Source organism: Cyprinodon variegatus, unplaced genomic scaffold, assembly GCF_000732505.1.
Source record: "Cyprinodon variegatus isolate N-32 unplaced genomic scaffold, C_variegatus-1.0 Scaffold886, whole genome shotgun sequence".
Taxonomy (NCBI): Eukaryota; Metazoa; Chordata; class Actinopteri; order Cyprinodontiformes; family Cyprinodontidae; genus Cyprinodon; species Cyprinodon variegatus.
This window is the reverse complement of record NW_015151339.1, coordinates 1,772-15,563: the sequence shown is the minus strand read 5'-3', so window position 1 is coordinate 15,563 and position 13,792 is coordinate 1,772. Positions and strand designations below refer to the sequence as shown.

General features: G+C 39.3%; 2 protein-coding genes across 3 annotated transcripts in view; one reads left to right on the top strand and one right to left on the bottom strand.

Annotated features, from left to right (window-relative positions):
* uap1 (UDP-N-acetylglucosamine pyrophosphorylase 1) overlaps positions 1-5,313 on the bottom strand; it is an 18,133-nt gene extending 12,820 nt beyond the window's left edge. For both annotated transcript variants that reach the window (XM_015397794.1, XM_015397793.1), the window contains exons 1-3: positions 5,193-5,313; positions 4,226-4,532; positions 981-1,185 (exon numbers count right to left, since the gene is read on the bottom strand). In XM_015397794.1, the coding sequence (XP_015253280.1) occupies positions 981-1,185; positions 4,226-4,508 (488 nt within the window). In that variant the 5' untranslated portion in view covers positions 4,509-4,532; positions 5,193-5,313. The remainder of the gene's footprint in view (positions 1-980; positions 1,186-4,225; positions 4,533-5,192) is intronic.
* Positions 5,314-6,213: 900 nt separating this feature from the next.
* On the top strand, positions 6,214-13,323 carry LOC107099580 (UBX domain-containing protein 6-like). The gene is made up of 11 exons (XM_015397767.1): positions 6,214-6,296; positions 6,647-6,795; positions 7,729-7,793; positions 7,891-8,013; positions 8,138-8,235; positions 8,323-8,398; positions 8,524-8,608; positions 9,917-10,136; positions 10,221-10,351; positions 10,710-10,858; positions 10,979-13,323. Exons 1-11 carry the CDS (start codon positions 6,214-6,216, stop codon positions 11,102-11,104), a joined length of 1,305 nt encoding a protein of 434 aa, XP_015253253.1. The 3' UTR covers positions 11,105-13,323.
* Positions 13,324-13,792: the final 469 nt, after the last annotated feature.

Sequence of the window (13,792 nt, the reverse complement as noted above, 5' to 3'; positions counted from 1 at the left end):
AACTGCCTAGTATTGCCTAATGGTAAATCCCCCCCCTGGTTAGGGTGTGCACTTGGAATCCTGAGGTTCTGAGTTCAAGTCCCACTCACACAGACTGCCACTCTGGGTCCCTGAGCAAGACCCTCAACCGCACACTGCTTCCTGGGCGCCGCACAATGGCCGCCCACCGCTCCCCAAGGGGATGGGTTAAATGCAGTTAATTTTGTTGTACTTGTAACAGTGTTATGACAATAAAACCTTGGAGAAAAAAAAAAGTAAAGCTCACACAGCGATCTGACCCAAATATTCATCATCCAAACATGACCAGGACTCACTCACAGGTGGTCGTTTGCTAGATTTGGTTCACCTATTTAATTAAAAATAACCATACTCATACTTTGGACTTGCTCTAAACTGAGAAAAATATGAGACAAGACATTTCAGGGACTTCGAAAAGTATTTCAGAAAACGTTTACCAAATGACATTACTGGAAGAGGAAAAATACCTTCTCCAAATCTTACTGATTGCGGCTCTTAAATGTGTCACATGGTTAAATGGTTGAAGCCCGTCCTGCTAAAAGGTCTGAGAAATCCATCATATGGAACAAATGACTTACTGCCTGAGGCTTTAAAAAGATGTTTGTTAATAAATGGAAACCAGCCATGATCATACTAATCCACTAAAATTACCTTTTTTATATACTTTATATTTCTTAGTTTTAGTTATTTTATCTTTATTCCACTCATTTGTCTTCATTTGCGATGCATATTAATTAACCAACTATAATTATGTTTGTATGATACTCCTGTTTAGTCATGGAACCTACTCTGCTTAATTTAACCCGATGCAAATCCTTTTAAAGTTGTTTAAAGTATATCGTAAGTGAAGAGCAGCAGACTAAATGTGGGTTTGTATATTTATGTCTATGTAAGCTGCAAACATTGAATATAAAATGAAATTAAAACAAATAAAATAATAGTTATTAGAGCGAGAGCCTTACCAGGGAATGCAGCACTTGACTGAAGTCTTTTGCTCTGCCAGCTGCTGCAGCTTCACGATGCGCTCCGCTTGGATCTGAAACAGAGTTTTGTGGGACGGCAACCCAACGTTGTACATGCCTTTGGGGTAAGAGACCCCGAGTCTGGTTCCCTGACCCCCCGCCAACAGTAAGACAGCCACTTTGCTCTGAGAGATGCAGTCCAGACCTGGGGGGGGAACCAGAGCACAGCTATGAGTCTGTGTGTGAACGCATGTCCATCCAGTCTACGTTAAAACACGTTTTAAACTACTTTATAAACATTTATCACCATCAAAAAGAAGCTTCCTGTCGGCTATATTTTACACACTGAAGAAACGATCCAGAAATAAGGAAAAATTTCTCAAATTAAGTACTTTACCCTTAATTTGTGTTGGTAAATGAGATGATTTACCAATGGAATACGTATTTTTACTCTTAAAATAAGATATTTAGATAAAATGCACAGATAAAACAATGCAATTCTGTTTTCTTTTTTTAAATGTAAATTTTCTTGTTCCATTGGCAAAATGTCTATTTTATACAGAAGAGGATTAGGGCCACTGAAAAAAAAAGAAAAAGTTAACTGATTTTTAAATTTTATTTCAGCTTAAAATGGGGGAAAATATCAGAATTCAGACTTTTTTCAGAATTCTGGCTTTTTTCTCAGAATTTTCACTTTTTTCACAGAAATCTGCCTTTTTTCTCAGAATTCTGGCTTTTTTCTCAGAATTCTGACTTTTTTCTCAGAATTTTCACTTTAATCTCAGAATTCTGACTGATGGCAAACACGTTAGCATCAAGCCATAGCCATGTCTGTTTTAGAGACTAGCTCTCTTGTTTAAATGACCTTCTGCTCCTCCATTAATGAGGCGACTCCTCAGGCACGTAAAAAGTTGCCTAATTCCGTAATTTTCCCCAGTGTGTTACTGGCCCTCTCAAACAACTCACATCTTTGTCAGTGAAGCTGAGTGCTCCACATCTCTTCCTTCATGGTGCCCATCTACATTAAGATCCAAAAAATTCTGAGAAAAAAGTCAGAATTCGGAATTTTTTCCCATATTAAACTGAAAGAAAATTTAAAAATCAGTCAACTTTTTTTTTCAGTGGCAGTGGTACAGAAGAGGATTACTCTTCCATACTTTTACCTTCTAAATTCAAGAAAAAATTACTTATTTTAAGAAATAATAATTTGGATTTTTTTCCACTGCATATAAAAAGCAGAACAGTATTTCCTGGAGTTGCACTGACAGACTGAAATGTTTGGATTTTCTTCTTTCCAACATACCTCAAGCTCAGAAAAATAAACATAAATAGGATGTAAACCGTCCCACTGTAGCTCTGCCTGTACGCAGCAGCCTACTGGTTAAGGCGTAGAGCTTGGAATCCTGAGGTTCTGAGTTCGAGCCCCACTCCCACAGACTGCCACTTTGGCTCTCTGAGCATGACCCTTAACCCCACACTGCTCCCCAAGGGGACGGGTTAAATGCAGGGGTAAATTTCTCCAAGATGAAAACAATAAAGTTAAATCATTATTTTATTTATGATTTACTTTGCCCCGTTGCATGATGCTGCCACCGCCTTGTTTTTTAGTAGGTGTTTTATATTCAGGCTCATGGTATTTTGGGTGTAGGCTGGAACATTAAAGTCACCTTCATCATGCTGGTATGTGTCTTCTTCATAGTTTCTAGCAAACAGGAAAAACAGCTTTTAATCGTTTTCTTCCTCAACAGCCTTTCAAGGAGGACAGACTGGTTGATTCTTTCCATTAAAAACAGAGTTGGGAAATATTTAAAGCTTTGAATATCATCTTATAACCACATCCAGCCTTAAGTTAAGCTCTGCCTCTAATCGTGTTCCTGATGCCGTTTGTTCTCTAATAAACTTTAAACTTCCTTATTGGACCTGCTGGATTTTACCAGGAGATATCATGTAAAGAGGGCAGAATAATAATATAAGTTATCAGTAAATAATTTGGAAAATCCATTTCCTGTTCCTTTCACTTTAAATCAGTCAAAGTAAATCTTAATCAAATACAAAAACCTGCAGGGGGGATACTACAGCTACGTACTGCATATTATTAGTGAAGGGAACCCCCAGTACATGATCCCTTCACACTTTCCTATCTAATCTTTAGTGCTTTCCAATGGTCTCTGCAGGGAAAGCTTAGATAAATAATGATAAAGTTAACCAAACATTGCAGATAAATGTCATCCATACGGTTCAACGTTAACCATCATGTCTCAGGAAAATTTCAAAACCAGGGAGCAGAGAAAATGTTAACAATGGACTCCAACATCTAAACAGTTTTTTTTTTTTTTTGCTTCAAATTTTAAAATACCTTTAAACAAAAAGTTGATATTTTATTGATTCTGGGTGTCAAGTTTATCTCAGGTTTACTGCCGGCAACGTGACACAATATAAGCAGCCGTGTTTCTAACTGCGGCTGCAAACAGACACGTTCTGAATGCGCTGGGGAGGGTCCGCTAGACTTTGACTGGCGTCCTGCACAAACAAACACTCTCACGCCACACCCGGCCGGCGCACACAACAGTGGCCACGGCGTGGTGAGATGACTTCATCAATGAGGGTCAAGAGAGACGAAGCCAATGACGTCAGCACCGAATCAGAACCAGATGTCTTCTGGCCATAGATACACTTCCAAGTGATTCATTGGAATCTCCTCAGCAACGAGGGGATTGGGCAAATGACCCAAAACAATGACAACCTCCTTGCTCATTATCAAAAATTCCCAATAAACTAAACTGGGGCAAAGTGTTGAATCATGCAGTGAGTCAGTGGATGGTTTTGCTGCTGTTAGGGCTGCGGCTGTGGAAGTAGATGCACTGAAATGTCTTCCTTCTGAGGATCTGGAAGTAGGTTCTCTGAACTTTCCCAAAGGAAGACATGAGAAAATGCACCAGCCTCTGTCTGTATCACATGATCTGGGCCGCCATGTGATGCTTTAATCTCGTTAAGCTTCCCGGAGCGATACCAGTAAATTGGTTCCCTTTATTATGAGGTAAAAACCCAAAATAATCCGGGTTAAAGCCTCTTCTCTGCTTGTTTTCCAGGAAAAATTAGAATATGATTGAGGTTTTTTTCTACTGGATAAAAGACGGCACAACAATAATAAAAACATTTTCCTGCTTCCTTATTGTTCTGCTGGATAATAAAGACTCTTCTCTTTAAAGGCAAGAAAAAAAATGTGAACGGCCTGACCGACTGACCTTTGACCTCCCAGTCTTTCAGGCTCTCCCTGTCTCTCGTCACACTCCCGAGTACATCCCTGGGAACCGGCTCCATGCGGCCGTCCATCTTCTCGTGTTTGCTGTTGCTGGACGTCTCCATGGCGTTCTTGAAGAACCCGTTGATCTCCTGGAAATCTAAACCCTGAAGCTCCTGGAAGAGGTTCTGCTGCTCTTTAGGGCTCAGCTCCTTCCAGAACTGCAGGAGGTGAGACTGGCCCGCTTCAGCCAACTTCTGCTCCAGTCCGCTGGTGTTTGGGTCCATGATTGATAAGGATTTGGGTTAAATCTGCAAAAAAAAACAAGAAAACATTGAACATTTAATTATGCTGTCATGACTACCAAACAGAAAACATTTGAATTAGATTATGTTTTAAGATGAGGGCTAAATCTGACTAAATGAAAGGATGATAGAAGTAGATTTAAGTGGGTAGGAACTGGGATGAAACAAAGCCTGGCTGCTGACAGAACTGGTTACAGCTCAACATCCAGCATTGAAATGAAACCATGACTTAAATGGTTGGTGTTTGCTCACACACCCTTAACAAGCAGCTTTATAAAGCAGGAAATCCTCCAGGAGATTTCTTCTGAAATGTCTCAGATTAAACTGATTTAGAGAAATGATTTGTTCTCTGAATCATCAGCCCTGAAAACTTAAACATTGATGTTTCCTAGAATGAGACTCATGTTTGATTATCAACTGGAGAATTGCTTCATTCCAGGGCGAGCATAGAAACTAAACACAGACAGAATTACCTCCATAAAGCTCTATTTTACCCATAAGGGAGCTTTTAATCATCATTTATCAACCTGACATTAGCAGCTCAGACATGCTGTCAGGAAACTGGTGCCGAGCACATATTTATATCAGAAAATCACCACATAGTAATAATAATAGCTTTATATAAACATTATCATTCAAAAAATATATTAGTAACCAACCCCTCACCTCTCTCCAAGTCTCCCGTTGCTGTTAAAAGCATTAATATGTACTGCTGTGTGGTTCCCGTCTAACTACACTCTGCGATGACTCCGCCCATCGGCCTCCGCCTCCTGCTACGTCACATTTAACGTGGCATCAGCGCACGGTATGCTGCCTTCAGGTGCTCCTCGTAAACGTGAGAGCAGTGAGGAGGAGATGATGAAATGATGCGTTTACAGAACATGTTATTATTAACGAAACTGCTTGCGTTTGAATTTGATTTTTTTTAAAAACTTGTGAGATTTAATAAATTAATACTTTATTAAGGTAAAGTGAAAACAAGTGTTTTAGGTTTTCTCTGTTTTTGCAGCTTTTCAATGTATTTTAGTTCAAAGACATTTTAATAATAGAAAGAAATAGATAATAGAATTCAAACTATGATAAAGCATTTTATTTAATAACTGCAAAATGCCATGATATTACTAATCAACTGAGAGTAAACATTGTTTCATAAATTTGATCAATATAAATGGAAAACTTTAGTTTTTTTTCTGAAAAGTATATTTCTAAACAATATGTTTTATAACAGAAAAGGGTTTTTGGTAAAATTGTCAGGAAGGATCACTTAAGATGCGATCACTGTCTGTCATACAAACAAGTACCTCACACTCACACATGGGATGTGGGACATTGTGTGTTTCTGTTGAAGACAATTGCAAAAATAGGCAGATTATATTGTTGTACTTAAGTAACAAGAACATCAGTATCATTAAGTGATTTTAATAATAAATGTGGGAGATTAACAAGTAGAGAATGTTTGGAAGCTGTATCCTATTGTAGTCCCGTTTTAGGCGGATACAGCCTTTAGAAGTGAGTTCCTTTCCGAGCCACCAGGGGGCGACATATTTATTTGGTGAGACGGAAGCAGGTTTTTTTTATGGATTTTGTTTTGGTTCTGCTCCACCTCCTAGCTTAGTGTAGCTTGCTGCTCTTGACTTGCTGATAACAATCTTTTCTGATGGTTTTCTTTTACTGACGGATCCAGAAGATGAAGAAGCTATTTGAAGATATTAAAAAGGACATAAAATTTAAATCTGCAGGACCCGGGAAGAAGTTAACCGAAGAAACAAGGCAATTCAAACGATTTTCTTCTTTCTACTCAGTTAATCATAGATAAACTGTTAGACAACTCATCAAACATTTTTATATTTCAGTTTTGGCTTGGTATGTTTTTATTTGTTAGTAGTTTGTTATGTAAACAACAGGCGGTAGGAGACGCCGTGCTAACTTTGACAGTTAATCCGCCAACAAGCTTAAAGCGCTAAAGCTAAAGAAGCCGCCTGAATAAGTGCATTAAACAGATCTGGCAGCGATGCTCCAGTTGACTCGCTGCAGCGCTGCTTAGTTATGCCTTCTAACTCACTCAGAAGGCTTTGAAGCTCTGATCTGAACTCATGACGTGTTGATGATCGCTTCCGCAGTAAGCCAGTCGCGGCACCGAGCAGCTCCAAGCAGAGCAGGCATGCTCCCAGCGAAGGGGCACAGATGGCAGGGGCCGCGGCCCTGGCCCGGATCGAGCAGAAGCCTCGGCCTAAAGTGCACACCTCCCAGGATGCCATCAGGAACCAGGGTGAGGATCACACAGGCCTGCTGCTGGATGGTTTCCTCTCTAATCTGACTGATCTATACTCATTTCCCTGTTTTTTTTCTCTGATTAATGCAACATTAATAATTATAGTAACATGCACTTTGTATTTTTCTAGAAATTGTTAATATATAAGATACCTTTTGCTTTATCATCAGGCTTTAATTAGTGGGCATAAAAACTGTTTTGGTTTTCATGTAAAAAGTTACCAAGAGGGATCCAATAAGGAGCTGCGTTTCCACCCAGTGATTCAACCATGTGTCCCATCTTTTCTCCTAGATTTTTCAATTCCTCCAGCTGGTTATTTATTCACATATTCTTTTTTCCTTCCATCCCTCTATTCTTTCATCTGCACATCCATTTTTCCATCCAACTATCAGATAATTATTAAATTTTTCACTCTTCCCTCTATACTTTCCATCTGGCTGTCTTTGTTTGTTTTTGTTTTTTTCCTCCATTCATTAATATTTCCGTCGGGCCATCAGTCCTTCAATCTGTGATTTTATTTTTTAAAGAATCCATATTTAAAGTTTTTTAAATTACACTTGAAACTCTGGCTCAAAAAGCAACTGACAAATCTGAAGAGGATGTCCTGAAAAATGTGGAGGACCTCTGAACCACCAAACATGTCCTATAAATACATTTTTAATCCTTGCAAAATGGAAAAGGCAATGCAAGTAGAAGGAGTTATACAGCTTCTGCAACAACGTGCTATTAGAAGTAGTCTATAAAAACAACTCAACACCCATTATCTGTTATCAGTAATAGTACCTTTAAACCATAAGAGTTCACTGGACTTTACTTTGCTGCTCTGTGTTGAAGCAAAGTCTAAACACTCAAATTTTATTTGAATCTAACAAGAATTTGATGAAAGAAGATTAGTTTTCTTTGCTTTACTAATCCGTTTCTCCTTTGCAGTGAAAAGAGAACTTGAGGCTGAGGCAGCGGCTCTGGTAGAGAAGGAAACCACTCTCCCAGCCGAGGTATGTTCCATCTGGAGCATGATGTACGCCACCATTTCACCTGATGAGCAAAGAAGTGGATAGCTGTAGCTAACGGCAATAACTGAATTTATTCCAGGGATCCAAAGTGAAAGATCCGGCTTGCCTCTCTGTGTCCGGCGTCTACTTCACCTGCCCTCTCACTGGAGCCACGTTAACCAAGAGTCAGAGGGAAGTCCACATTAAAGAGGCCATTCTGATGGTATGTCTGAGGACGGCAAACTATAACATGTCTGAGGCTCTTAGGCAGACACAACAGGCTCTAAATGTGATTCGGGGGGGGTGGGGGTTTTATGTGGTTTCATGTTCTGTGTTTTTACCGTCAGCGCTTTGAGGAGGATGATATCGAGGCTTCTGTTATGATGATCCACACATTTAACAAAGATAGAGAGAAAGTGAAGGCAGCTGTGGACATCATCAGCAAGTAAGACATATTCCATATTGACTGATATATTTTAGCATTTATCATAAAAAACTGTCCATTCCGTATTTCTTGTTTTTTTATTTACAGATATGTTGATAATATATGTAAGAATCCATCAGAGGAGAAGTACAGGAAGATCAAAGTCAGCAATAAGGTCTTCCAGGTGAGTTTAGAGCAAATTAGGTGTTTCTGATTTAGGACAGACTTGATTAAAAAGCATTTGGAAGATGGTTGATGCAGAAATCTGTTTTCCATTGATTTTTAAAAACATTGCTCGATGTGTTTCAGGAGAAAGTGCGTCCTGTGGAGGGAAGTCGGGAGTTTTTGCAGGCTTTGGGCTTCATAAGTGTTATGCTTCCTGTAGACGGCCAAGGTAAATGAATCCTGCTGTTTTCAGATCTGTCCCTTCAAAAAATATTCACACCCTCCGAACTTTGCTCAGGTTGTTCAGGATAAAGCTACACATGTTAACTTAAAGAAGGGAATAATTGTGAATTAGAAGGACATTTATTTTTTAATTTTCAAATAAAAACATCTGGATTCAACCCCCTTTTATTCTGATACTCCTGCATAAAATGAAGGAAAAACAGTGCCTTTAATAAAACAACCCAGAGTCCAGCTGTGTCTAAGCTACTCAGCATACATCCTGCTGTTCTGTGAAATCATTATAGGTTTGTTGGAGAATATTAGAGAGTCAGTATTATCAGAAAGACTGAGGACCACAGCAAACTTATTATTTACTCATCAGATGATATTCCAAACTTCTGCCCCATCTATCACAGATGTCTTGAGCCTGGGGCTCTTCATCATTTTGACTAAACAATGATGAAAAGCTAATCTTTGGAAAAATAGGTATTCTAACAAATGCTGATTAGAATTTTCTCTGTTGACTAATTACGTTGAATTTCCTAAATAAATGGAATCTAAATATAACAGAAATGTATTATTTGTTTTTTCAGTGGGGAAAATTTTTGTTTTTCCCTGTTTTTTTTAAATAAAAAAAAATCAGGAACCCATTAAAATGTATTTATTTATTTATTATTATTATTTCTTTGCTATTTTTCCTTCATTTTAAAACGTAATTTATGAAATAGCACCACATTTTATTTTTTAAACAACTGACAAATCTTTGGTAGATATTTATTTAAACATAAGTTATAATTTTCCTCTCTTTATAAAGGATCACTTAATGTTTGCGGCACAAAACGAGTTTTGCTCGCTGGCGTGAATGTAAAAGTTGCTCTGTGACCCCCGATGGAGCAAAAACAGCTCAATGTGACATTAGTGAGGAAAGAATCAGTGAGAGAAACAGCCAAGAAGTTAACTCTTAAGGAATCATGCTATAAGAAGAAAGCTAATTGTTTTAAGGCAAAATATCCAGAAACCTGCATTTCGTAGCTAAAAAGTGGTGGCAGTATAGTGCTGTGGGCTTAGCTTTCCTTAGCAGGGACAGAGAAGCCCCTTCAAGTTAAAGCATAGATGAATGGAGTGAAACACGGGGCTGCGAAGCACCCAAAAGTGTGATGAAGGACAGCGACTCTAAACATTCAACCAGAGTTGAAATAAAATTATCGATGAGTTCAAACAACCCAGTTGCTTCAGGCCTAAATCCAGCTAAGAATCCAGGAAGGATTATTCAGTGTTTACATTTGTTATCATTTTTACTTTTAATGGAGATCAGAGGAGGAAGAGGAGTTTCTGGTCTTACCGGAGCAAAGTGGTGACGCCCTGGAGCTGATGAAGGAGCGGAGAGATCGTCTTCAGAGAGGAGAGCCAGTCAGAGCCAAACTGGACCGGCAGCCTCAGGCTTTCCGACCGTCTCCCAACGCACAGCGCTTCGAGCTGCCGTCCGATTTCTACAACCTGACCGCAGAGGAGCTAAAGAAGGAGCAGCAGCAGAGGTACGTGCCACTTCTATTAGCTGCTTCACGTGCAACTAGAAGTAATAGAGCTATAAATTATTCGGGGTGTTTTCTGTTTCCTAGAAGTGAGTTGGTGGAGAGGAACGCCATGCTTCGCACAAAAGCTATGAGGGAGAAGGAGGAACAGAGGGAGAGAAGGAAATACAACTATACCCTGCTCCGAATCAGACTGCCTGATGGGAACCTGCTGCAGGGTGAGCTCCCCTTCCATTTCTGTTCTTCTCATCTGTAGGCTTCGAGTGTCCAGCTTAGTTTTAATTCAATTCAATTCTATTCAGTTTATTTCTATAGCGCCAGTTCACATCACATGTCAAACAGGAACAGACCAGATGAAGCTACTATGACAAAAAGCAGAGAGAGCAGAATGTTAGAGATTGAACGAACAGATTCTGCAGAGTAGGGGAATAGAGAGAGAATGATGAAATGGGGGTCCCTATGTCCTCCAGAGGTCTAAGCCTATAGCAGCATAACTATAGAGATAGCTCAGTTTTAGTGGCTGCACTGAATGGAATGGTTCAAACTCAGCTCGAATGGCGTTCATCCTCTTTACAGCTACATTTTATGCCTGGGACCGCCTGCCTGCACTCTTTGAATTCGTCCGGGAGTCGCTGGTGGACGGCTGGCAGCCGTTTGAGCTCATCGCCCCCGGAGGTCAAAAGCTGCAAGAGTCTGAGGAAGTTTCTCTGGTAGACTCTAACCTGGTGAGTTGGGTGTCTGCTTGGGAAACAGGCGACACCGCGAGTATTTAATGAGGAGAAATAGTTCAAGTTGTTTCATTTAACTGGATGCGTTCATGTAATAAATCCGTCTTTTTGTTGCAGGTCCCCGCTGCCCTGCTGACGTTTGCCTGGGATGCGGCCGTGCAGGCTGACATTGCAGCTGCGGGTGGAAAGAGCCCCACCCTCCTCAAACCGGAGCTTCTGGAGAAAATTCAAACCCTGAGCTGAGCAGAGAAGGCGCAGTCTGCCCACAAACTGTCCCCTACTACCTCCCCCTGTCCCTCACTCGCTGCTGAAGTGAAATTGCCTCTGGAGTAGTGCTGTATTTATTTTTACACATTCTACTTAAAGTTAAAAGGAGAAGCTGGGGGGAACCTTCCATTGTTGAGCTTCCCCCCTCCTCTCTCCATGTGAGGACGCAGCCCCGTCCCACATGCCTCAGCGGGAGGCGTGTTTGTTTGGATCTCCATCAGATGGAGAACATGTTTCATGTCTGCGTGGTTCAATGGAAGTCTTAAAGCGATTGCTTTCTTCTGTCAGTGTTGAAGGTGAGCTCCGTGTTTGCTGTGTTTATCGATGGCCGTCTGCTCCCGTTACTGTTGTTCTGTAGCTGCAATGGCAGCAGGGACCACCAGACATCCTTTCTGCATAATAACTGGATAAAGGCTGAGAGTTAAACAGCATCATGATTAATAAGTTGATTTAATTCAGTAATTTTGTTCAGTTCTGTTCTTTAAAGCTTACAGTTTTAAAAAAAATTGTAAATTCAGTAAATAACTTTATTATAGAAGTTATGTTGTTCAGTAATTAACTCAGTAGTGGCCGACATGCCATCCAGGGAGGCATGTAGAGGATCAGCTTATGGCTCTGCTGATGTGTTCAGGAACTCTCTTTAATAAAGCTTGTCAGTGTCGGCCATGGGCGCTCTTATCCAATACGCTTGGCTGATCAGGCAGATGCTAAATACTAACAAATGAAATCAGCATCTCATGTGGTAAAGGTTGTCTAAAGAGGGAAGCATGTAGCTGATGAATTCTTTAAAACTTTTCTCCAGGATCGGCTGCACTCACTTTGACCTTGATTAAAACATGGTGGACCGACACCAGACGCCGCGGCTCCTGAAATCATCCCCATGGAAACTTTACCTTAAGCATCATAGACTTCCAAATAAAACTCAGTAGTATTTTATACCTGGAGGTGATATTAGACCACTGATCTGCAGTTATTTTTATTTTATTGGTCTATAAAATGCTTTTTAAAGTTGTGGCTCATGTACTGAACCAGTCTGTGCGATGACTGGAGACACCGGCTTCAGCTTCTCTCCCTGTAGGAATCTCCCCAAACTAATCAGCTCTCTATTCAGGATAACTGGTATATTTCTCTGAAAATGAATTTTGAGTTAATAATCATCAAACTTGACAGAAATGTCTGAATCTATCAACATGAATTAATTTGCTCCGGCAGAATTAAGATTTCTGAATTGATGATTTTCTAATCGATTGAGATGTACTTAGATTAAAGCACTTTGAAAGGTTAATTAAAGCTTAAATACTGGTTTAATATTTAATAATTCTGTAAATTTGAAATTAATCTGAGGATTTTGGCCACTAAGGTGATCCATTTGGTTGCTTAATAGAGATTTATAATAAAGCTAAAATCTTTCTGGCATCAGCCTGGTGTCTGAATTACATTTCTGCAAAAATTCCTTTTTTTCTCAAATGTTTTTCACAGCTTTGGGATTTTAATCTGAAGTCTCTGTTTGTCCAACAGGTTTTTATTTATTGAAATGAAAAGTTTTTTTTTTTTATCGCGTTTCAAGCGTGCAGCTGCAGCAGTCATGTTAGCAACCCATTCGCTAGGAAGTTCCTTATTAATGTTCCTTATTTCATCGGTTAAAATCCTGTTGACCTTTCCTGTTGGTCTGTCTGACCACCAGGAAAGGTCACATGGTGACGTATTAATAAGTAAACGACGGTTACTGAAAAGCTTAAATACGGTTTCATGAAAAGACAAACAAATCCCATGTGATTCAATGATTTCCACCTCATTATTTGCATGCAAATATGTATTTTTTTTTTTCTGCTGCTTTTTCCCCCCTCAATATGAATTTATACCAAGTATGATTTTAACATTTTATTCTTTAATAAATCTGATACAGCTGCTAGTTAAAGAAGGAAGACTTTCTGTCTAAATCCTAACAAGAAGGAAATGTTTCATGCACCCCTTCAGTTTGAATGAATCTGAATCCAGTTCAAGGGTTTAAATGTTTGATTAGCTTTATGTTTAATGAAATGTTGAGCTGCCATTTAAATGTCACGCTTTGAGTTGTTGCTTTTGAACCTGCCTGTGGTAAAGAGAGAAAACCCTCTTCCTCCTCGCTGCATATTTTGTTTAATGAAATAAAAAGATTTGATAAGTCTATGCAGTCTCTTATGATGTTTTAGCGTGTCAGGAATAATCTTTATCCTTCATTAAAAGGCTACAAACATAAATCCCTTATGTTTCATTTAATCTCCCTCAGGAGTCTGATTAGTTGAAGCAGTCAGTAAATATCTCAAGGTTTGGAGAAATATATAATATATAAATAATATTACAGCTACTTATCTATAAGGTCAGGTTTGTAAAGGGTTAAATAATAATAATAATACATTTTATTTAACAGCGCCTTTCTTGACACTCAAGGTCACTTTACAAATAATACAAAAAAATAAATAAAAAGAGATGAAAATACAGATACAGGAACATAAAAAACCAAAAAACAATCATGGATAGGGTACGACGTAACATACTGATACCAATAAAACAGTTTTTCATGGCTCTTCTTCATCCTTTTGATGCTGAAATCCACCATCGCTGTAAAACTTCTGTACTATTAGCCTGAAGAACTGAGATTAAATAATGTTGAAGTCCTTATTA